The sequence below is a fragment of the Engraulis encrasicolus genome, chromosome 23, assembly GCF_034702125.1.
Source record: "Engraulis encrasicolus isolate BLACKSEA-1 chromosome 23, IST_EnEncr_1.0, whole genome shotgun sequence".
NCBI lineage: Eukaryota > Metazoa > Chordata > Actinopteri > Clupeiformes > Engraulidae > Engraulis > Engraulis encrasicolus.
In genome coordinates this window covers 27,325,831-27,352,263 of record NC_085879.1, presented here as the reverse complement: position 1 = coordinate 27,352,263, position 26,433 = coordinate 27,325,831, and the positions used below count along the sequence as shown (strand labels likewise).

General features: G+C 40.1%; 1 protein-coding gene across 1 annotated transcript; it reads right to left on the bottom strand.

The window, feature by feature from the left end:
- Nucleotides 1–665: 665 nt before the first annotated feature.
- On the bottom strand, nt 666–25,826 carry itk (IL2 inducible T cell kinase). Its single transcript, XM_063190501.1, has 17 exons — nt 25,568–25,826; nt 25,286–25,390; nt 22,885–22,966; nt 22,103–22,213; nt 21,763–21,800; nt 19,641–19,792; nt 18,981–19,046; nt 18,747–18,801; nt 15,237–15,316; nt 13,618–13,760; nt 9,065–9,139; nt 8,061–8,229; nt 4,721–4,937; nt 3,837–3,901; nt 2,972–3,090; nt 2,094–2,251; nt 666–1,056 (listed from the first exon to the last, which is right to left on the bottom strand). The coding sequence occupies exons 1-17, from the start codon at nt 25,703–25,705 to the stop codon at nt 991–993; spliced, it is 1,839 nt and encodes a 612-aa protein (XP_063046571.1). The 5' UTR covers nt 25,706–25,826; the 3' UTR covers nt 666–990.
- Nucleotides 25,827–26,433: the final 607 nt, after the last annotated feature.

Sequence of the window (26,433 nt, the reverse complement as noted above, 5' to 3'; positions counted from 1 at the left end):
AGTGGTGCTTCTGGGGTAGGGAAATTCAAGATCAAAAAAGCCAAAGGTCCCAGGCTCTCAGTAGTATTACCAGGAAGGAATAGTGTAAAAAAAGCCTGTGGCTACTCCTAATTGAAATTAAAATGCCATCATGTTTCAACCACAAATGTGGAAGTCTGCACACTGTAGCACCGCTTTGAAAATGTATTCAGGTCATACAACTTCTTGACCCAACAGGTTCTTCATCGGGCATGTGCCACAAATGTGGTCTTCATCATAGCAAAAGCTTTTGTCACTGATGTATACATTCTATTCAGTGTCAATGGCTTTTGTTGATAAAGGCTTTTTAACGGATACCCATCTTCCTGGGAGTACTGCTGAGTGCCTTTTGATACCTTTTGCTGTCTCTACTGACAAGGTTTGCAGACTTCAATAGCTTCTTCTTACATCAAATAACAGTGTGGTGTCATATAATAACGTTTGAGAGAATCAAGCTGCAGCAAAAGTGCTAAGGACTTGAACACTTGAACGCTGAAATACTTAATAGTGATAGAGATGCTGAAAAGGGAAAACAACTTAACAGATCTTTTAAAAATGATATTTGATATAAATTAAATTACATTTTTAAATGTTGTTTATTTAAAAAGAGATGTTGAGTTGATGGTGTTTTGATTGAGAACAAAAAAAGTCAAAAACACAACTGGTACATTTGTGCCCCCTAAAGGCCAGAACTTTGAACATTGAAGCATTATGACTCTTCCTTCTTCATGATAAAATGCACATTTATTCAAACGAACACAATACACAGTGGGCCGGTAATACACTAATTGTAAAGTAAATTACATAGATAAAAGAATAGCTGAAAACACTTTGGTCTGTACAAAATGTGGATGCATGCATTGCAAAGATGTTTACGGTAGAAATAAATAATAAAGGCTATGTCTACGTACATTTAGATACATTTCATATGTACACTGTGGCACTGAATTCATAGTCCAGTTGATTATGGTGTCAGAGCTCCATCATATGAGCTAGTTCGTGTAACAGGACGGCAAAGGAAGGTCGGTCTGCCGGGATCTGCCATGGAAAACAACATAAGCATGACAATAACTCATCAGTAGCCTCATAATGCATGTAAATCCACCAGTGGAACACTCTCATAATCATTCAAAAGTTGAGGACCATAGTACTGCATACTATGACATAACACAGGGCCTTTAGTAGAGGCCATTTTGGCAACAACAAATGTATAACGCCTTGTCCTAAGGAGTTAAATAATATCAAAGGCCACTTGTATGAAAATATGCAAACAGAGAGACATTATGAGACGTTTATGACATGATGGTTCATATTGGCACAGTGCAGCATTTCAAAATGATGCTCATTCATATTCTATACTCAAAACAACAATCTGTTGCATGGCAGTTTGTGTGTGCAAGCACTTTATGGGTCTTTATGGATAGTATCCATATAATTCAGGGCAATGAAAAAAGTAAGGGTTGCTTGGTAATGTTGGCATGTAACGTGAGGAAGGCTGACTGGGCCAAAACATTGTCACTACAATAAAACCTCGAAGCAAACACCTTTTGAGGCTATGAAGAACTTATTTGGGTAAATATTTTGTCATTTTTATGTAGAATGTTCTAAGTCTAAAAAAGCTCTCATAGTGTGTGTATTACCTCCTTCCAAGTTGTTGTTGTGTGGGTGATTAATGGTGACTACCCAGACCTTGCAAAGGCCTGCATGGTGCAGTCAAGAAGACATGGTGCAAAATCAGTGGCTTCTTTATCACATTCTTTATGTAAGCTGTCATGGTGTGTACACTATACATTACCTCCTCCCAAAACAGCTGCATGAGTTGGTAGATAGACTCAGGAGCAATAAAGAAGTCTAAGTCTAAGTCTAAGTCTTAGAAAGCTGTCATGGAGGCCCTGCCGTGGCCAACCGGTAGGGCACTCGTCTGCCATGCGGCCGACCATAGTTTGATTCCCGGCTCGGGTCATTTGCCGACCCCTCCCCATCTCTCTCCCCATTCGCTTCCTGTCCACCTGTCAAACTGTCCTGTCAAATAAAGTCGTAAAAGACCAAAAAAAACCTGTATGTGTATGCATTACCTCTTTCCAACACCACTGCATGAGTTGGTAGATAGACTCAGGAGCCAGCCTGGGCTTCAGCAGCCTCATGCCGGCACTAAGGTCCTCCAGGACCTCCTGGTTGGTGCGGCTCTCGTAAGGTAGCCGGCCCTCCGTGTAAACCTCCCACATCAGAATACCTGCCCATGGGGTGGTGGAGAGGGTGGGTCAGCACTGTATACATGGGTTTCCAATGTTATCAAGCAGCTGGCTGCGCAAGCAGACAAGAATCCCAAAATGCTATGTGGCTAGGTGTTTAACACTGGAAGTCTCATTAGTCCGGAAACTGCTAAAACATCCAGCCAACTAAAAAACAGAATCTAACCACACACTACACTGATCCAATGGGACTTCCAGTGTTAAACACCTAGTCACGTAGCATTTTGGGATTCTTGTATGCACGCGCAGCTGGCTGTTTGATAACATTGAAAACCCATGTATTGCACACAAGATGCAAAGCAATTTCATTACCAAAATATAAAGTTTGTCATAATGTTAACAAACATGATAGTGATTTAATAACATTTGTACAATTTGTCTACACAATTTAGCACATTTCTGAAAAGAATATTCCACAGGATTTAAAACACCCAGTTTCTACTCCATTTGGAATATGTGGGTTAAATTAGTATTATATACATACTGTATGATGTGATGCGTACCACTGGTACATGATGATATTATTACCACACAGGTAGGCGGTTGGCCATGTTAACAAATATGGCAGCAATTTATACGTTCTCTTGTATAAGTTTCATAGGCTACAAAACACAAATTGAATATTCCATAGGATTTGAAGAATATTGAGAATGATATCTTCTAATTCTAGTGTAGTGATTCTACTCAGGCAAATTACTCACCAAATGACCAGACATCTGATTTGCTGCTGAACCGACTGAACTTGATTACTTCAGGGGCTGACCACTTGATGGGAAACTTGGTTCCTTGGGAACTGGTGTACTGGTCATCAAGGACAAATCTGATGAATGAAATTACACTTTAGGCAGGCTAGTCTTGGAATTATTTTGATATTGCTGTAAATTATTTTATTTCAATATTATTTTATTGTAAGTACTATGCGTAAAGTAGCCGAGGCAGGGTGTATGTACAAAGTTTTCCCTTCGTGATGATTGTAACTTGTAAATCCACGTTTTGGATCCAACTTTGCCAATAATTCAAATACTATTTCAATGCATGTTGAAGTCCAGAGATTTGCGATTGTCAGGTCGCACACTCAAACATTGCCAGAGATTGCCACAGAATGAGCCCTTAAAGGTGCAATGTGTAAGATGGTGGCCAGAGTAGGTATTGCAACTACTGTATGCTGCTCAGTGAAACTGTGCTGTCAACAGTACCGCCAAATTTGATCTTTTCATGAATATTTACTAATTAATGATCTAATATTTTACTAGTATGACCACAGTACATCAAGTTTTTCAACTAAAAACGCCTTATTTCTGGACACTTAAAATGGCGGACAATGGAGAAGATCCCCTTTTTGTATGAAAAGTGCAATTTTCCCAGTCATAATGAATACTTAGAATTTGATGGTGGTGGTAAGTATTCATGAAAAAGGTAACATTTGAGAATGGGCAGCATGAATTCTGGAAATAAACTACTAAAAATATTACACAGTGCACCTTAAAGAATGAGCCAATTATATACACATTCCATTTTGTTTGAAAGCCCCTCCAGTACCTGCACTGTATTTTCCTTTCAACTTACCTGGTCATTCCAAAATCTGACACTTTCACTGAGAGATCCTTTGACACAAGACAATTTCTGGCAGCCTGAATAAAAAAAATGATGAAAACACAAATATAAGTTACTTCTATTAGCTACAGTTTGAACTACATCTGCAAACTGACTGACTGACTGACTGGCAGCGTTTCACCAAACTCCTTGCAAGGAGTCTCATTCGAAAAAATTATTAATTTGTCGGACGTGAAGACAAGGGCAAAACGTACCAGCTGACAAGAGTCAGGTTAGCAAACTGTAACTCTAAATGGCAGTGCAATACAGTATCATATCCACATCACAGACATTTTACTGAAGTGTGGGACAGTGATTGGGCCTCAGGTCTATTCCCAAAACTAGAAATGCACTCAGAGAGTGCAGAACTCCGCCAAGGAAGCTGTTTGATAGAACAGTTGACTATGTAACACCCAATTTTTAAAAAAGTCTTTCTGCCTTCTTTTGGTGGAGTTGGAAACTGGAATGTCAAAATTCGGCCTGTCCCGAAATTCACTAGGGGCGTCTAGATTTCCAGGCTAGCAATGCAGATGAAGATGAAGAATCTTTAAAAAAAATCTTGCTTCCAGTTTATGATCCGCATCACCACCAAAATTGGATCATTTGTTCCTTTGGTCATTTCCAACAAATCCACAAAGTTTCATCCAAATTTGTTCATACAGTTTTTGAGATATCCTGCTGACAAACAGACAGACAGACAGACAGACAGACAGACAGACAGACAGACAGACAGACAGACAGACAGACAGACAGACAGACAGACAGACAGACAGACAGACAGACAGAAAGACAGACAAACAAAACAGACAAACAGACAGAGAGACGGAGCGACCGAAAACATTGAGAGTAATAATTACCAGGTCCCGGTGGATGAAGTTGGAGCTCTCCAGGTAGGCCATGGCCTCGCTGACGTCCAGGCACATGTTGAGCATCTTGTCCTGGGACAGCGCCCCCCTGTGGGAGCGCAGGTACTCCACCAGACAGCCCCCCTCCATGTACTCAAACACCAGGTACATGGGGGAGCGCTGCATCACTACCCCCAGCAGCTGCACCAGTTTGGGGTGGGACACCTTCCTGTGTGGGAGTGTACACGTATGTGTGTGTGTGTGTGAACGTGTGTGCGTGCGTGCGTGGGTGTGTGTGTATGTGTGAGAGAGAGAGAGAGAGAGAGAGAGAGAGAGAGAGAGAGAGAGAGAGAGAGAAAGGTTGATTGGATGTGTGTGTGTGTGTGTGTGTGTGTGCGTGCGTGCGTGCATGCGTGCGTGTGTGTGGTTGGTTGGTTGGGTATGTGTTTGGGGAGTGGAAGGGTTTGTGTGTGATGTTTTTTGGAGGGAAACGTAGAGAGAGAAGAAAAAGCTGCAGAATGATTTCCGGCAGTGGTGGGGATGTGTGAAAAAAGCAAACTTTTAAAAAGAAGACATGATTTTAAAAAACAGCAAAACGACTATTGTACGTTAAACATGTAGCCAGTGAACACACATAAAGCCAGTGAAAAAGCCGTTGAAGAAACCGTCTATTTAAAACCCTTCCCTACACTACTGTGACATAACACAGGACCTTTAGTAATGTACTGACTTGGTCATTGGCAATCTGGTAACAGCAAATTTATAATGCTGTGTTTTAGTTTAAAAAAACTCCCGCACACTGACCATTTCGCTGTTCTTTCTTTAATAAACGACGTTTCGGTACTAGACCTTCATCAGGCAATGATGATGAAGCCTGATGAAGGTCTAGTACCGAAACGTTGTTTATTAAAGAAAGAACAGCGAAATGGTCAGTGTGCGGGAGTTTTTTTTAACTATTGCTGAGTGACCCATGGTGCCATCTCCGACGCACCTGCCAGCTGAGGTGTGCGAAAAAAGCCGAAGAATAATGCTGTGTTTTAACGGGATAAAGAAGATAGCAGTACTGTTACGGATGTAATTACAACACTAGCAGTATGATATTATTTATTTGCAAATATGTAATACCAAACTACTTGCGCCGTAATAACATCCATAACAGTACTTCTACTTCTACTTAATTCATCTCTGCTCAAAACTACAGGGGCCTATGCTAAGAAGCTGGTTCAGGAGTAAACCAGGTTAGGTTAACAGGTAAATCATCTAATAGAAGAGCCCGGAGTCCTCCTACTAAGCTTCTACTTCTTCTTTATCCTGTTAAAACACAGCATTATAAATGTGCTGTTACCAAATTGGCAATGACCAAGTCATAGTACATTACTAAAGGTCCTGTGATTACTCATGAGCTTATTAGTATAGGCTCCAGTTCTTCAGTGTGGTAACACGGTGCTGTGCTGCTGGATGCTTTCCACCAGTCCCGTTTCCAGACCGCTGCAGCCTGCAGACAGCTACTTGCTTTGCTGCCATCTGTTGGGTAGCAGCATCCAAACGTACAGCATTGGGAGACCAGACAGCCTGACTGGGAAGCAGGGCAGGACTGGTAGTCTGGCATACAGGGCAGTTTCCCGGTGGGCCCACAGTCCTCATGGGCTGAGGCTGTTGTTTTTTTGTTTGTTTGTTTGTTTTTCTCTAAGAGACTGGCCCTCTATTTAGATGGGGTGGCCAAATGGTGTATCTTCGCTAATCATAATGTCGTAGAAAAGCGTGTGTTTTTGTGTGTTTTTGTTTTGTTTGTTCGTTTTTGTTGTTGTTTGTTCTTCCTTTGTCTAGTGGACAAGCGCTGTCCACTTTGTGTGATGTTTGTGTGATATGTGTAAAAGTGTAAATTAAAATAAAAAAAAAGAAATAAAAGCGGGGGGCTGTGTTAGGGGCTGGTCTGTGGCAAACAATGCCCAGGCTGCCTTTCTGTCCAAGTCCAGCCCTGCTGGGAAGACTGCCCCTGACAGCCCTGTTGGGAAGACTGCCTCTGAAGCAGGCCTGTAGCCTCGAAATCTAGACGCCCCTAGTGGCCGCAAAAGGGATTTAGCTCGCTAGGCTAGCAGGCCTGGGTAGTTTGTTGAAAACAAAAGTATATGCAATTTTCAATACACTGAGGTTGTGATTTTTTTACCGGTAAATACTAGGCCTACAGGAGCATCCGAATTGGTGGGTGAATGATGCAGTACAGCTGTTTACATCATGGCCAATTTTTCACAATCCACCAGAAACTGGAATGAATAATAAACAAAGTTCTAGATTTAATCATATTTATTTTTAAATATATATTTGATTGCAAAATGACGTAAGCACAATTTGTTGCAAAAGCACAATCTGTTCTTATCAAACTGTGCCCATGAATTTGCTTTGTTGATGACAGGTCATGGGCTTGCAACCTGATTGCTATGAACATGGGCATTTCACAGACAAAACTTGAATTCGTAACTAATCTGAACGTCTATATACTATACCAATACACTCACTTCAGGACTTGGGCCTCTTCCTCCAATTGGGAGTTCTGATAATGGTCTAGTGTCCCAAAACATTTGCACCTCATTTTTTTTTTCGGCTTTTACTAATATTTTCAGCTTTTTCGATCCATTTTTTTCCGAATTGCATCCAGCTCGTATGTGCTCATATGTGACTCCTATTCTCCTTCCTGCATTACTCTCCAAAAAGACTAAGGCGTGGACACCACCTTCACCTAACTCGAGGAAGAACCATGTCTTTAACACCAGGAGGGCCAATCTGGATGTCAGTACATGGGTCAGTGACGTTTCAGCAGAGGCACATGTCAGGACGGCGCAACAACAGCCAGTGCCACTACTGTATGGATTTTTGTTGTTGTTGTTGTTGTTGATTTCTAAAAAGCATATTCATTGCAACATATCAACCACCAATTACTAATTAATGAATGGGCATTGACTGCCGTTACATCACCTGACGTCTAAGCCCCAATAGAAAAAGTCTTTCACCCACATACTGGGTCTGGTATACTCACTGGGCCTATAAATACTGTGGCTATACTCACTTCATGACCTGGGCCTATAAATACTGTGACTACAAATACTGTGGCTGGTATACTCACTTGGCTGGTATACTCACTTGGCTGGTATACTCACTTGGCTGGTATACTCACTTCTTGACCTGGGCCTATAGTACATACTGTGTCTGGTATACTCACTTCATGACCTGGGCCTATAGTACATACTGTGTCTGGTATACTCACTTCTTGACCTGGGCCTATAGTACATACTGTGTCTGGTATACTCACTTCATGACCTAAGCCTATAGTACATACTGTGTCTGGCATACTCACTTCATGACCTGCGCCTCCTCCTTGAACTCCTCCTCGGACATGGCTCCCTCCTTCACCATCTTGACGGCCACCTGCCTGCCCTGCCACTGGCCCTGCCACACCAGCCCAAACTGACCACTGCCCACCTCCTTCACTAGCTCAAGCTCCTCGGGGTCCAATTCCCACGTCTCTGTGGATATGAGAGGTAGAGAGAGAGAGAGAGAGAGAGAGAGAGAGAGAGAGAGAGTCAGTCATTTCATACACAATGAAAAGGGCAGTAATGAATCTGTCTTAGAGTGGCGATGGCCTCCCAAAAAGGGCTGAACGTGTGGCGAGAGAGACGGAGAGAGAGAGAGAACTAGAGAGGGAGGGAGAGAGAGAGAGAGAGAGAGAGAGAGAGAGAGAGAGAGAGAGAGAGAGAGAGAGAGAGAGAGAGAGAGAGAGAGAGAGGGAGGGAGAGAGAGAGAGAGAGAGAGAGAGTCTTGTCAAGCACACAATTCCAGGTAAATCCTAATCTACCATCTTAACAATTATTAGCCTGTATTAACTTATCACCGTATGTTTCTACAAAAGGTAGAGACATACAGTAGGTAGGTAGGATAATATGCCAGTGCTGTGATTATATAATTATTACATCAGTAATGTAATAGTGATGTAATTAAATCGGTAGTGTTGTAACTACTTCAGTACAACTACTTCTACCTTATACACCTCTGATTATTGTGCTACAACGAGGGTTAGAATCTATATATTTTTTTAAATCACTGGTGCTTTAAGTTCGAGATTAATTGAATTAGTTGTGTGAGTAGTGTTCGTGTTGTTTAAAAAAAAGGGGGGAAAACGGATGACTGAATTGATATTGGAATATTGTGCATGCAATAATGAAGATGTGTAGTATGTACTGCTGTCTGTGAAAAATACAAATAATAAAAAAGATGAATTGAATTAAAAGCAAAATAAAAAATTACACAAATAAAAAAAATAAAATTTCTGGTAAATCAGTACTGTATGTCAGCCAGACTCACCTGAGAAGGGCTCTGGGATGTCCTGAGAGGGCTGTTTTTTCCATGACACACAGTGCCTTAGCCTGGTTATTAACCCTGGTGGTTCAGATGAGAAAATAGAATATATTACTTTCATGTGGCGATATGGAATTAACTAGGCTTGCACTTGCTATGTTTCTGATATACAAACCCCAACTCCGATGAAGTTGAGACGTTTGGTAAACAGTGAATAAAATCAAAATGCTATCATTTTCAAAACATTCAATCTATTCATTAGATGGAGAATAGTGAAAAGACAACATATTAAGTGTTAAAACCGAGAAAAAATATTGTTTTGGGGGACATATGTACTCATTTCTAATTTGATAAATCCAACACGTCTCAAAAGAGTTGGGACGGGGATCAGTGAAATTTAGTAAACATCCAAATAAGATAAAACAACAAAGAAGAACGTTTCAAAATGAATTGTACTGACGGACAATATAGGTGTCCAGGTATAAGATCATCACAGAGAGGCTGAGTCACTCAGAATTAAAGATGCAAAGGGAATAATTACCATAGTTATACATTTTTGAATTCCCTTTGATTTACCACGATTGAGTGTATATAAGACATATTTTTGTTAATAAAATCATTGTATAGGTTCATGACATCATGAAATATATATTGGCTGTAGTCTCACTCTAATTCCTGAAGTGCTAGAGCTATTGAAAATTGACCATATTAAGAATGCTTAATGCATGAAAATGATACAGGGGTTTAACATTCTCCTAAGCACCTGAGCTCACTTGAAATAGACCCAGAAGACATGGGAAACTGTCCTTTGCTTACAGAAGTCAGCAGAAGTTGTAGAAGTCCATTCTTTTTTACAATAATAGAGCATTGCACATCCTGTGCTACAGTGAAAATGGACCATCCAACTTGTGTTAGTGCTAGCTTCAAAAGTCAGCCTCCATGATGGCATGCGGATGCAGTAGTGCATTGGTTAAGATGTTCTCACTCATCTGTAGAGTTAAATACAGTGCTGAATGGTATAAATGGGTTTTAAACAGCATGAAAAGCCACTCATGCATTATATTTTGAAGGGAGATCTTCGAATACTGCCACATAGTAAGGTCAAATTGCATTCTCTACTATGTTTTAACAGTTTGGCTCCATCATAAGGACCAGCAGGTGATAAAATGGTGGGTTTTTGGTCAAGACCTGTCACACTATAAGCACTACAGAAAGGTAAACATTGCAAAACATGACAAGGAATACACCCACCATTTAAGCTGGTGAAATCATGTCCAAGATAGGAATTAACACTGTTTTTTATATAAAATCATCTCATCGGTTAATGTATTAAACTGTTAAGTGTTGTCTTTTGTTTTGCTTTTAGTCTTCATCGACATTTGCTGCCATTTATTGTCCCCGTCCCAACTCTTTTGAGACGTGTTGGATTTATCAAATTAGAAATGAGTACATATGTCCCCCAAAACAATATTTTTTCTCGGTTTTAACGCTTAATATGTTGTCTTTTCACTATTCTCCATCTAATGAATAGATTGAATGTTTTGAAAATGATAGCATTTTGATTTTATTCACTGTTTACCAAACGTCCCAACTTCATCGGAGTTGGGGTTTGTACACTACATGCTTCCTTTCTGGCATTGATGCAAATGTTAAAGTCTGTTATCTTAAACTATTATCTGTCTGTCTGCTTAGTTAGAAATTCATACTGAAAGTCTGTGTCATATGTTTTCTGTCTGCCTGTGTACTTGTGCACTTGGACTGAACTATGTGTTATCTGTTATCTAGATATGCAATACATCAAGATTCAATAGGGTCATTGCCATGTCAACACTGTGAACACATATCCAGATAGTGGAGATACATACCTGTATATAAATATGATCTATATTATAATAATATTACGTATATAATATATAATTCTTCAGTTTGTATAAATGTCCTTTATGGCATAATAGTTGCATAGGTTTTTTTTCTTATGAGTAAATTATTTATACTTTTATAGGAGGGGAGGCTTTGAATCTCAATGTACTGTGTATTGTGACAATTCAGGCTACATCTTTCTGGAGTACTCTTAATCTAGTCGAGTACATCTATGCCCAAAACACACCAAACCCCAAAAAAATTGATACAAAAGGTTTTTCAACTGATTTCAATACATCCAGCTGTCCTTACTAACATACTAAAAATCTAGGAAAATCTAACTTCAGGAAAGGTGTCATTTTCAAGATCAAAGTTTTTAAAAATAAGGGTTATTACATGATAATTACATAGGTATGAATTAACATGTTTTCAGGATCTGTTTGGTTGGAGTGCTGTTAGGGTGGATAAAGACACTACTGCTATGGTAATATCCATGTACTGTTTGTCAGGGCACATCATCAGTGATGAATCATGGTGTCACTACGTATTTTGGGTCTTTCAGCAGCTGAACTGAATAGACAGGACCCACTACATGTGTAAGTAGAGGCCAAGGTTAAACGGTTGCTACTGGAGACAGAAAATGTCCTGAAAGGAACATAGGGCTTTAGCATAGCTTTCAGGTAAGCCAGAGTAGGGCCTGTTGTAGCTTTATAGGCAAGGGTCAGGGCCTTGTATTCAATTAGGGCATGAAAAAGAGGAGTGGCATGCAGTGGCATTTGCAAAGGGCTTATTGCACAAGCTGGAAGACGAGTCAGGAGGGAGTTGCAGTAGTTCAGGTCAGATGGACAATATCAGAAGTTGAGTCATTCAGGTCAGATACAGTCTGATTTTATGTATATATAACAGTGAGAAGCGACATGACTGGGAAACTGAGGCTATGTGGTCAGAGAATGATAGATGGTCATCAAAAATAACACCTAGATTTATTGTGACCTTATTTAAGGCAACAGTAGCAGAATCCAAATTGAGTTCAATATAATGGCAACCTAAATCTCTGGCCACCAGCAGTGCAGTTTGAGCGAGGCTCAACTGAAGGTGGCATTCCTTCATACTTGTGGATAGTTCAGAGAGGCAAGCGGAAATGTGTGTGTAGACCGTGGAGTCATCTGGCACAAAGTATAGGTATAACTGTGCTTCATCGGTGTAACAGTAGTATGAGAAGCTGTGAGAACAGATAACATGGCCCAGTGACGTGGTGTACATGGCAAATAGGAGTCAGAGCACCAGCCCTTAGGACACCTCTGTGGAGAGGCTATGATTTCAGGACAGCTGACCTTGCCCTTGATACATGCTAAGAATAATACCACCAGACTCAAAGAATGTCTGGAAGAACTTGAGAAACATAAAACTCAATTATTTACATCTAAGAGAGATGTTAAATGATCATGTTTTGAAAAAAAAATGCTAGCTGGTGTGTCTGCACAAAGATTTTTAGATTTACTACAAAACAAAAAGAGATGTCCATAATCTCATCTGAAGATATCTTCTGGCTTACTAGAAACAAAATAAAAGAGTGATTTTGAGCTTGGCTGTTTCAGATTTTGAGTTTTTGCATTTTGAATTTTAATGCATATTTAATTAGATATAGTCCAATTACCATATTAAAACATAACATTTCAGAAAACTTGCAATACATTTTTTTCTCTCAAATATGTGAGTAATCACCGGATTAAGTTTCATGGTGATATCGGCAAGCTACATTTTTTGGCCTATTCACCTGGAGTGTCTCTCAACCCTTATAATAAGCCTATGGCAGCCATGTTGAAAATAACTCATTTCCCAAAGTCAGATTTTACTAGATTTTTAGTATGTCATTTAGCAGGTCCAACAGTAATAGAATCCATAAAAAAACCTTTTGTATCAATTTTTTTGGGGTTAAACCCTAAATGTACTCGCCTAATCGAACATACAGCAAGGTAACTAACAAAACAATTTTGGTTATGAGCTCTTGATCAAAGACAAGACAACAAAGAGCACTTTAATCTTAAGAAAAGTCATCTAATTGCAGACATGCCTCAAACATGTCCATCTACTATATCCCCATTGCCTTTAGCCATCGCAAATTTTTTTTGTCCTGATAATTACTTAACTCCTTCACTAAAAATATAGCAATCAGAGTCAAAAAGGGTTCTGGAACAGATTTGTCCCACATGTAATTTGTTTCTCCCCAAAAATGACATTAAAGCCCTATAAATGCATTTTTTATATTAAAAAAATATTCTGGGGAAATTGTAGAGCTTCGATGCTAAATGACATATACATTTTGGAACATCTTGGGAAATTGCCATTTTTGTATTGGCCATTTCATTGCATTGCATTGCATTGCAAAATACATTTTATATAGGTGTAAAAAGTATGTTCTCAAAATATTTGAATGGCAAGACAATCCACAAATGGTTGAAAGGACATCTAAGCAGTCATGTCAAATAATAAAATGCAAAAGTCAAAAATGGTGGATAAGTTTTTGTTTGCAGCTCTTCAATTGGAAATGCAGTTAATGTTCAAATAAAATAGAATTCTTTTTGAGTATATTTGGAAATGAATGCATTGCGTTTTGAAAAACAGCTCTTTACATTTTTTTGTTGTTGTTGCTGCCGGACACTTCTCTTATCAATGCATGCTAGATGGGATCAAAGTACCTGCGGCGTTGTGCTGGTGGTAGTGGATGAGCTCGGGGATGGTGTTGAACAGGTATTTCTCCGCCAGGTAGAACTTGCCCTCCTCTTCCTCCGACTGTCTGATCTGGTAATGCTTCACACGGGGGAACTTCTCCCCATTGGACCTACAGGACACCAGGGCAAAGGAAATGCTATTATTTACACCCAGGCCAGAGATTCTTTAAGTATATAGAGATATGCCAATTTAATAGGTTGCTATGGGCACCTAACATGACCAGGTTCCGGTCTGCCTAAAGGGGCGTGTCATAATGCTCCTAGCATTGAATAGAACAGTCTCTAGGTCTGCCTAGGTCTGCCTAAAGGGGGATTTCCCCCCCTCCCCCTTGCAATAATAGAACCCGGAAACAATGGGCCAATGGAACCTCTCTCTCTCTACTCTCTCTGCCCAGGCAGTGGTGTAGTCTACGTAGAACGCAGGTATACGCAGTATACCCACCTCAAAATTTCAGGGATTTCAGTATACCCTCTTAAAATTGATTTATCCATTATTTAGAATAGCACTATACAGTATACCCACCTCAATTTTTTTTCAAAATAGACAGTATACCCACCACAAAAAAAGTAGACTACACCACTGCACCCAGGCCTCACCATGGTGTTCCTAGACAAACATGCTAACTACACCCAGGTCACTATATTACATCAATCAACATGGAGGGTCAGTTGAACATTGTTAAACACATTGGTCAAAGTAGTTGTTGCTCTACACCCGGGTGTGCAGTGTTCGTCTTGGCACAGTACTAGATGCACCCAGGTGTAAATAGCAAAGAAAATGCTGTTCACAAGGCAACAACTGTAGGAAAGCACTATTATAAATAGAAAGGAGTGCTCGTCACTGAGGAGCCCCTAAAGCAGTGTTTCCCAACTTTTTTAGACTGTGACCCCAATTTATGTTGAACTTTAAGATTGTTTGTGGTGTTTTAGTCATCATAATAAGTTGGAAAAATACTTCTTAGCAGTATTCCTTTCTTCCACTAATTTCAGGCGACTCCATTTGAATTCCAGGCGACCCCATATGGGGTCCCGACCCCCGTGTTGAAAACCACTCCCCGAAAGCTTCTCTGAGAAACCTTGGGGTTCTTCTGAAAATGTTCTGGTTCATCAGAGAAAGGTTTCGCTCCCCCACACTGACTTTTAGGAGCTTTGACATTTCTACAGTTTAGCTTGGAAAACCAGACCCTCGATATTTATTTAATTTTTGTAAATGTATTCAGGGACAAACAGAGTTGACACCATCTCTCTAAACAACTCCATCTTGTTTGTTCACTAGTTAGGAAATATACCTGATACAAGCATGTCATTGAACGCACAGGCAGACCCTGCTCACTAGTTAGAAAATATTGTACCTGACACAAGCATGTCAGTGAACGTACAGACAGACCCCGCTCACTAGCTTGGAAACAGGCTACTTAACTAAGACAAGCATGTCAGTGAACGTACAGGCAGACCCCCTGAGCAAAATTATGTATAAAGTGCAAATGGGCTGGCAAACCAAAATTATTGTGGAGCTCAGGGATGACACTAATACAGAGATGACACTGTTACAGGTTTTTTTTTAGCGAAAAGACAGAGGAATTTACCCTGGGGCTTTCGTAAACACCGACACCGTAAACACGCCAGCCTGCCGGGAGTCTCTCACCATGAAAGCCCCCTCTTTACCCTGCGAGAAAATAAATGATACAACTTCATTCATTATAAGAGCAACATACATAGCAACAACATGACACGTCGTGTGGCCTGCCCAACTGGAAAAGAATAAAGCCCCCTCATTTTCGTGTGAGAAAATAATCTCTATAATTCATACAACTTTGTTCAATACAGAGCAACATACATAGCAGCAACATGGCACTTCATGCCCAACTGTGAAAGAATAAAGCCCTCTCATTTCCCTGTGAGAAAATAAAGTGTATAATTCATAGGCTACAACAGCAAGGCAGCTAGTCATTTTGATGAAATTGTGTTGATGCTTGATGTGCTGATGTTGAACACAGAGATGGATAGGTGGAACAGAGAACAGAGTGTGTGTGTGTGTGTGTGTGTGTGTGTGTGTGTGTGTGTGTGTGTGTGTGTGTGTGTGTGTGTGTGTGTGTGTGTGTGTGTGTGTGTGTTTGTGTTTGTGTGTGTGTGTGTGTGTGTGTGTGTTTGAGTCGTGCACAGTCGGTGATGACGTCACTTCTAAACGGGTCAATAGATCGAACTATAGCAGCGATTCAGAATAAGGGTGCAGTCTTTGGTTAGTCACGAGGTTTGCAATGGTGTCGTCCTGAGTCGTCACAACTTTCAGTGAACTTTTAGCCAGGTCATTGGTGATTGCATGATTAGGTACTACTCCATCTATTCCGTGTAACTTGACAGTCACCGTCAAGGCCCATTTCGAAACGGTTTCCATTTAGACGGAAATACGTAAACTATTTAAGTTTTCCTCAACACTGAAGAAAGGGATCAGGACACATAGCTTCTGCCAAAGCTGTTTTATTGCATAGCCTAGCCACTCAAACGGAATTAGTGAGCCAAAAACTAAATGTCATAAAAAATGTTTCCTTTGGTTTTGCGCCCCCACTGACACTGCACTCCATGAAATTTTAGTGCATTAGGAAATGACCCCTGAATTTGCTGTTTAGGAATAAGGAAAAATCCATACACTGTTGCTGCTCACCGACTTATTCAACACATTTCAACCGAAAAACAAGCAATATTCGTTTTATTACTTTCTTGTCTTTCTTGTAATTATGCCATTCCTGGTGATTATGTGTCTTTTTGGGAACATTGTAGTTTGCTATCAGTATGTCCGCCACTTCCTTATGTATAAGAACTGTCACTCACGGGCAGACACACACCTATACACTTGACGAAGACCGTTTGAACGTTGAAACGTTGTGTTGAATAAATCGGTGAGCAGCAACAGTACACAGATTTTTCCCTCTTCTTCTACGCCTCTTTGTTTCATCCAGCACCTGTTTTATTACAGTGTGTCAGTAGTGTATAGAACCCCTATGTGTGAACATGCACATGTGAGAATTACAGCGCTTTACTGGCAGAACGATGCTCATTATATTATAAGTTATATAGCCTATTTATATTTCCATCTGCATATATATAATAGTATATTTATTTTTTTATTGAGGTTAGGTGTCAACGGAGCATTTAGCTACTGTATGTGTGGCAGTGTGGGCATGTGACAGTACAGCGCTCCAATGGCAGAACGATGCACATTACATAGCAAGTTATATATTCATACAGGTATAGCCTATATCCATTTGAATTTCTACAATAGTATGACTATTATTTTTTATTTAGGTTAGGTCCTGCTCAATATATGAGAGCATCCACATGTGAGTAGCATAGCGCTCCACCGGCAGAAGAAGAGTGTGAATTATATTATATAACTATATAATTACAATTATATTAACTATAATTATATAATATATATATAATATATATATAAGTCATATACAGGCACTTATAATATATCCATTTGAATTTCTACAACAGTATGAGTATTTTTTTTAAATGTTAGGTCCTGCTCAATCACGGTGTGTCAATAGAGGGGCACTTGCTGTATGTGTGAACGGCCGCATGTGAGTAGTATAGCGCAATAGCATTGCATTATGTACCAAGCCATACATTTATAAACCATCTTTCATAAATTTGTTTTTCATTTATTATTTTTTAATTTATGTTTTATACAGCGCCTGCTGTATATGTGAACGTCTGCATGTGAGTAGGAGCGCAATAGCATTATATCATGTATTTATAAATCCTCTTTTACATAAGAATATAATATAATAATATGACTTTTTAAATGTATGTTAGTTCCTGCTCAATCACGGTGTGTCAATAGAGTATGGAGCGCCTGCTGTAGCCTATGTGTGAACATCCGCATGTGACTAGCATAGCGCTCCACCCGCAGGCAGACAGTGAGAATTATATAACAAGTCATATATCCATTTACATTTCTACAACAGTATGAGTATTTTTTAACATTTTATGTTAGGGCCTGCTCAATCACAGTGTGTCAATAGAGTATGAGGCGCGTATCTGTGAACTGAGAATATGTGTGAACATCCACATGTTAGAAGTATAGTGCAATAGCATTACTATATACCAAGTGATGTATTTATAAATCCTCTTTTATATAGTAATGTAATTTATATTTATTTATTTATGTTAGGTCCTGCTCAATCACGGTGTGTCAATAGAGCATGGAGTGTCTGCTGTATTGTATGTGTGAACGTGTGCATCTGAGGTAGCTATGGCGATGAGGTAATGGTAATGTCACCGCCGGCCACCATCACCGGATATCCTGTAGCCGACATGCGGGGTTGCTGCTGCAGCAGTCGCAGACATGGCCCCCGGCTTGCAGAGAGAGAGAGAGAGGTTGTGGGTGTGTGTCTGGTCACGACACACCGTAAGTGTGTGTCGTTTGTGTGTGTGTGTGTGTGTGTGTGTGGTTACATTATGAGTGTGTTTGTGAGTGTGCATGAAAATGCAAGAACATCCTGCTCCTACAACTTGTGCAGATTGTGCAGCAACATGACAAGTGGGAAACGAAAAGGGAGCACACAAAAAAAACCTCAAAAAAACAACCCATTTTTTACTACGGATTCATAGCACGCTGCCTCAGATTGTCAGGCATGTTGAAAAACATTCCAAACTACAGTACCATCACAACTTTACCCTTTACACAGGTATCTTCTCTAAGGCTAAATGAATGTGTGTGTGTGTGTGTGTGTGTGTGTGTGTGTGTGTGTGTGTGTGTGTGTGTGTGTGTGTGTGTGTGTGCGTGTGTGTGTGTGGAGAGAGAGAGAGAGAGAGAGAGAGAGAGAGAGAGAGAGAGAGAGAGAGAGAGAGAGAGAAAGAGAGAGAGAGAGAGAGATGGTGAGACATGTTTTAGCTGAACTGTTTTTAACTGAATTAAACTTAATTGAGCGGATTTGAACTGAACAAAATTGAAAGAAAGAAAGAAAAAAAGAAAGAAAGAAAGAAAAAAAGAAAAAAGAAAGAAAGAAAGAAAGAAAGAAAGAAAGAAAGAAAGAAAGAAAGAAAGAAAGAGAGAGAGAGAGAAAGAGAGAGAGAGAGGAAGAAAGTACCTCTTTCAGCAGCAGTTCCTCTGCTGCGGCTCTGGTGATGTTTTTGTTGTACCACCTGTGCATTAGAAGAACATTCCCACGCAGGGAGTGCGGTGAGTGCTGGGGTTTCAGTTCAGTAATGAGGAACAGCATTGATTTTTTGAAGGCTTTATAGTGAATATACAGTATATTTCATATATTTTTATTTGTATACTTTATAGGAAATGTTCTGAAAAATATCACAGGAAAACTCACGCAAATCTCAAGAAGTTGTCACAGGATTTCTCTGCAACGTATGTGCAAGGTACCAACCCAACGTTTCTGGTGAAATAGGGATTGCATGTATATTATGTAATCAGTTGGATGCGTAGTGCAAGTTAGCTCAATAATGTCAGGACTTATTATTCAGAAGTATTTACTGGACTTACAAGCCTATATACTGTATATAGTATACACATATAGAATGATGAATCACTGCTCTCTATGCTGTCACTTACCCTAACACAGTTTAAACATTCTAAGGAAAACACAGTGATTTTCGTATTCATTTACCATGCAGGTTGGAAGCATTACTGTCATCTCTCATAGTGAACTACTCAAAACTCGCTCTGTTATAAGCTGATGAGTCAATGACACTTAGGCATTATTTTTAAAAAGACAACACATAACCAGGGCCCTAAATTAACATTTTTCACCACCAGCCAAAATGGCTAGTAGATTAAATCAAACCAGCCAAACACAAACTCACTTATGGGTCAAAGTGGCTAGTAAGTTGGCCTTTCCTATCAGCCAGAATGAAATGTCACCAGCATTTGGTGTTAATTTAGAACCCTGCCCATAACACCCCTATTTCAATGTTTCTGAATGGACTCGGACTCAGACACCACCACCACCGACACCACTCAGAGAACTCACCCCTCCCTGTCCTGCACGGTCCACCAGGTCTGCTGGGAGCTGTCGGTCAGTATGTACTCCTCGTCCTTGCGCAGGGGGAGGTCCGAGTCCTGCGCCGCCACAAAGTCCTTCAGGGCCACCACCACCCGCTCCTGGGGGTCCGAGAAGCGCCGCTGCAAACCAGAGAGGTGGCACAGGACGGAGAAAGAGAGGATTAGGTCAGTGGTTCTTAACCTTTTCTTCTTAAAGCACCCCCGTACCTGCGCTCAAGACAAGCTGAGCAACAACAACCAATAATGCAATACTCACAAAAAATTATTTAAGTGATTAATTACTTTGCATGAGGGCCTGATTATGTTTGCTTGCAGAATTTTGGTCACAACCTCAACACAAACAAAATTCCGCACACCCCCTGAAATCTCTGGCACAACCCCAGGGGGTGCCCGCACCCCAGGTTAAGAACCACTGGATTAGGAGACATGAGGCCAGGAGATGGATAAATGAATGAATGAATGAATGAATGAATGAATGAATGTATTCATTGTCATTGTACAGGTACAACCAAATTAGTAAAGTACAGATCGCTCCCGGTGATTAAAAAACAACATAAAACTGCATGAAAAAAATATGATTAGAAAAATGTTACCTGTGCAAAATTTAGTGTGCTGATGGCTTTTGGATTTGTTTTTGTCTGTTAGTTCTTGTGTGCCTTATGGTGTGCCTGGCTACATTGTGACCCTTCTAGTGTGACCAATGGGGTTAGGCAGAGGGCAGCATTCTGTCTGCTGTCTTATTTAATATTTATATGGGCAAGCTGTCTAGACGAATGAATGGCTGTATGATTGAATGGCTGTATGACTGGTGGTGGTGTACTAGTCAATCATCTTAAATATCAACTGAACAGTGGGCATAGACGTAGACATACTGTGTTGGACACATGCTTGTTGTCACAGTATTCTAGCAATACAGTGAATTGCCCAACACAATGATGATGACACCAGCTGATGAAACCTGCAAATTATGAAGAAAAAATAGGCTACATCTTCCACAACATTTACAGGAATTCACTTGTAGCCATCATATTGGCATATTGGCTAATTTCACATTCAGAGGCATCAAACACAGCTCTTCAAGTAAAAGATGGCAAAACCAGCATGTTATGTGCTTTAATAGTATGATACTCTATAGGCCTACCAAACACTGCAAAATACTGTATATTGTGCTGTCATGATGAATTGAAGAAGTCAAGAATAGCACTCTCGGATTTCACTTTGTTTCTACCATGCCGTGCTCTATTCCCCTTTTTTAAGGTGTCCCTTTTCAAGAGGTTTACAACACCAAAAAGATGGAAGTGAAAAGATATTCTTTGCTATGTGTGGTACAGAGTATTCTAAAATAAGACACCAACACACCTGGTACTTACACAAACTACAGGAAGTTCTAGCGCACATACGCAGCTTCTGATGTAGAATTTAGCACTAACTTAAGGTCAGGTTTATACTCAATGAGCAATGTTATTGTATTGTTTATTTTAATTTGACATGATACATTGAATGAGTGACGGACCTGTTATGCTATTGTGACAGAACCAGGAAAAAATAAACTGGTGATGGAAATCTGACCATTTCGCTTTAATTTTTTAATTTTTTTCACACACCTCAGCTGGCAGGTGCGTCGGAGATGGCCCATGGGTCACTCAGCAGACAACTTGAAGAAACTCCCGCACACTGACCATTTCGCTGTTTTTCTTTAATGAACGACGTTTCGGTACTAGACCTTCATCAGGCAATCTCTCCTTTTTTTTGCCTGGTAATGAAGGTCTAGTACCGAAAAGTTGTTCATTAAAGAAAAACAGCGAAATGGTCAGTGTGCGGGAGTTTCTTCAAATTGTCTGCTTTAAATTTATTCCCAATGTTTCAAAGGCAGTTACTGAAGGTCTAAGTCAGAAAAAGTTGCGAATAATTTTAATGCGAAACTTTCAGTGTTCTGGAGTTGTGTATTTTTTTCTGATTAGAGATCTATGGGTCATCTCAAACTCACCTGCCAGCTGTGTTGTGTGAAAGAAATCACTTTTTGTGCTCATTGAGATCTTATTGCGAAACAGCCTAAAATATACAGTAATTGTGACACAAATCAAATTTACCTGTGTATCAGGTGTGGGTGGAAGGGGTTTTACGGAGCCTGTATGAGAAAACACAGCAATTGATCCACAAGCGACAAGCTGTCAGTTAATCACATTAAGCTGAGGTCTTTCTCAACACGCACGCACATACGCACACGTGCACACGCACGGCACACGCACACACATACATGAATACAGATCACATAGCAAATCAACAGATTAAATACCTGGCAATTCCCCTGCCAGTTACGACAGGTGAAAGTGGTGGATTTCACTCATTCCCACCACCATGTTCCACTCCTGCTCGACACACACACACACACACACACACACACACACACACACACACACATGCACCCACCACATGGATGACATCCGTTAGCACACTTGTCTGAAACATGACAGCATCTCCATCGCCCGTCCATCCAGAGGTCAGGGTGGTAGGTCGGGGACAGGTTGTTATGTTTCGTCTCTGTGTATTACAAAGGGACACAAAAACTTTATTAAAGGCATTAAAAAAACATTCATTTTGCAATGCAACAAAAACATCTGCTGCTGAATACCCTTTGGGATCAAGTATCCGCATTCTACTACTGCTAATACTGCTACCAATACATTGCAGAATTTAGCACAAAAAAAAATAATAATAATAAAAATCTAACCAGAAAAAACAAACCAAAATCATCTTCCACAGTTCCACTTGTGGAACGTTGGACTAGTCATTGAAAACATTTTATTACCATAGTACTATACAACTACTACAACATGACACAGAGTTTACTTTTTTCTAAAGCACATAGCTTGTAGCCTACTGTTTGCTCTGAGTTATGGGCCAGAGTTCTTGGGCCACTTTCAACACACCTGTTCTCACAAAAGTCTGACCACATTTTGTGAGCTCTAAAGGGGTCAGGGGTTTTCTTTTTGTATTATTCTGTGTGCATGCTGAACAATTCTCACAACCATGAAACAAGTATCACGATTGCTGCCAGATAACAGTTTGAAGTCAAGAAGATACAGAGTGTTTTCTCGAATCATAAAGAATGCAGTTTGTTGATTTATATAGACCCAAATGTAGGACATTTTGATTTTGTGTTCCTTTTTTTAACCCTTTCATCATAAAGAGACAGCCAAGTAGACCAATACCTTCTTTCAGTGCTCGGACCCATCTCAGACGACAATCATTGTCTGGAGCAAATATATAGAGGAAATAACTGTCGTGAACAACCTAAAAAAGGATAAAAATGTTGAAATTATAAAATATAAACTCATTCACACATTTACACATTTACACATTTACACACCCATTTGATGCTTTATGATCATTATCTAGTTTCACACTCACAACTAATAACATCTTAGTCAACATACAAACCCCAACTCCGATGAAGTTGGGACGTTTGGTAAACAGTGAATAAAATCAAAATGCTATCATTTTCAAAACATTCAATCTATTCATTAGATGGAGAATAGTGAAAAGACAACATATTAAGTGTTAAAACTGAGAAAAAATATTGTTTTGGGGGACATATGTACTCATTTCTAATTTGATAAATCCAACACGTCTCAAAAGAGTTGGGACGGGGACAATAAAATGTCGAGGAAGACTAAAAACAAAACAAAAGACAACACTTAACAGTTAAATACATTAACCGATGAGATGATTTTATATAAAAAACAGTGTTAATTCCTATCTTGGACATGATTTCACCAGCTTAAATGGTGGGTGTATTCCTTGTCATGTTTTGCAATGTTTTCCTTTCTGTAGTGCTTACAGTGTGACAGGTCTTGACCAAAAACCCACCATTTTATCACCTGCTGGTCCTTATGATGGAGCCAAACTGTTAAAACATAGTAGAGAATGCAATTTGACCTTACTATGTGGCAGTAATCGAAGATCTCCCTTCAAAATATAATGCACGAGTGGCTTTTCATGCTGTTTAAAACCCATTTATACCATTCAGCACTGTATTTAACTCTACAGATGAGTGAGAACATCTTAACCAATGCACTACTGCACCCGCATGCCATCATGGAGGCTGACTTTTGAAGCTAGCACTAACACAAGTTGGATGGTCCATTTTTACTGTAGCACAGGATGTGCAATGCTCTATTATTGTCAAAAAGAATGGACTTCTACAACTTCTGCTGACTTCTGTAAGCAAAGGACAGTTTCCCATGTCTTCTGGGTCTATTTCAAGGGAGCTCAGGTGCTTAGGAGAATGTTACACCCCTGTATCATTTTCATGCATTAAGCATTCTTAATATGGTCAATTTTCAATAGCTCTAATTCCTGGAGTGCTAGAGTGAGACTACAGCCAATATATATTTCATGATGTCATGAACCTATACAATGATTTTATTAACAAAAATATGTCTTATATACACTCAATCGTGGTAAATCAAAGGGAATTCAAAAATGTATGTAATAACTATGGTAATTATTCCCTTTGCATCTTTAATTCTTAGTGACTCAGCCTCTCTGTGATGATCTTATACCTGGACACCTATATTGTCCGTCAGTACAATTCATTTTGAAATGTTCTTCTTTGTTGTTTTATCTTATTTGGATGTTTACTAAATTTCACTGATCCCCGTCCCAACTTATTTGAGACCTGTTGGATTTATCAAATTAGAAATGAGTACATGTCCCCCTAAACAATATTTTTTCTCGGTTTTAACACTTAATATGTTGTCTTTTCACTATTATCCATCTAATGAATAGATTGAATGTTTTGAAAATGATAGCATTTTGATTTTATTCACTGTTTACCAAACGTCCCAACTTCATCGGAGTTGGGGTTTGTAGAATACAACAGTTAGTGCTTTCTTTGTGGGAAATCTTAAGTTATAGTAAGCAATACAAGTTCAGTTTAAAAACAAAACTGGTATTGTATGCTTCATGTATCAAAACAAGTCATGTAGAGCAATTGTGTCCAAGTGTCAACAATGATGATGATAAACTACAGTAGCTTGAGGTCAGATATAACACTGTGCAATGAAAATCAAAGTGCAATTTAACGTGAAGCTAATGCAACGGAGGCTAACTAGCACAGAGTTGGCGTGGAACGTTGGTAAACCTCCCTCCGATAGCCTCATACAGTCTCGTGCCGTTGGGCCGAGAGACTAGTCTCTTGGCCCAGCGGTATCGTACTGTGTCTCCCATTGCCGAACCGTTGTAGTTGACGAGGTCGCACGTTCGATCCCCGAGGGGGGTGAACAGGTGCAAGATGACCTCCGTCACAGTGGTGCCGCTGACCCGGGATGGGAGTGAGGTTTAAGGGGAAGAGTGTAACGGAGGCTAACTAGCACAGAGTTGGCGTGGAACGTTGGTAAACCTCCCTCCGATAGCCTCATACAGTCTCGTGCCGTTGGGCCGAGAGACTAGTCTCTTGGCCCAGCGGTATCGTACTGTGTCTCCCATTGCCGAACCGTTGTAGTTGACGAGGTCGCACGTTCGATCCCCGAGGGGGGTGAACAGGTGCAAGATGACCTCCGTCACACTAAGCACTCTAGCAATGTATACTATTAGATTTTATACACTCACCAGAAAAGGGTACTTGTACTTGCAGGGAATGGGGGCATTCGTACGCACAATTTCTACGCATTTGATCCTCGAGAGCTGGATGCATCCTTTCAGGATGGGCTTTTTCTACAAAAGTAAATAAAAAAACAAACATTATCTTTACTATGTAACAACTTGCCTTTCACAATGTACTATACAAACCATGGCACACAAAGCTTTGGCATACAAAGAGACAGGAAAGCATAAAGCAGTATTATGAAGCCTATACGTTCAAGTGGTTGCGGACTGACATAACACACTTACCCCTATTCGAGGTTCAGAATAAGTCAGTTCTTCAGAGTTCAGAACAAAAAATCTCTCTTTGTAATTGCATGGAGAGGTCCTTCGTTTCTGCTGAGACTTCTTGTAGAGTGTATTCTTCAATATAACGGTGGGGTACATTATTAAATGCGGCACCTGGCAGGCATGCGGAGACTAGAGCTGCTTTTAGTGTGCCCTGATGTCACTCAAAATAAACCCAGGACTCTTGAAGTAACATGTAGGTATAAGGCTGACTTCCGGAAGAAAAAAAACGTATACAGAGAATAAAAACCACTTCCTTTGACACACACACACACACACACACACACTCTCTCTCTCTCTCTCTCTCTCTCTCTCACACACACACACACGCGCGCGCGCGCGCGCGCACGCACACACACACACACACACACACACACACACACACACACACACACACACACACACACACACACACACACACACACACACACACACACACACACACACCTGGGCCACTACAGATCTGCACATGGATAGCTTATATTGCATGCATGCTCTATTTTTGCAAATTGATCGAAATTGATTAAAAATCATTGTAGGCCACATGTTTCATTTTTAATCACAATAGGCCTACGCGAGACCAAGCAAACAGAGTCCAAAGACAGATAATTATGCTGAGGCTAACTATTTCTTTAATAGCTACTGACTACAACTAGTTTAAGTTTGCACTGTAGGCCTATGTCTTGAAAAAGGCAGGAAACAGCTCAGAGTTCTGTGGCGTTGTCTTTTTCAGAGCCGTACGTCGTAGACAGAAGCAGGTGCTACTTTGTTGCCATGATATCCACGATGCTATTTTGTAACCACTTTCAAGACATGCGCGATGTGTG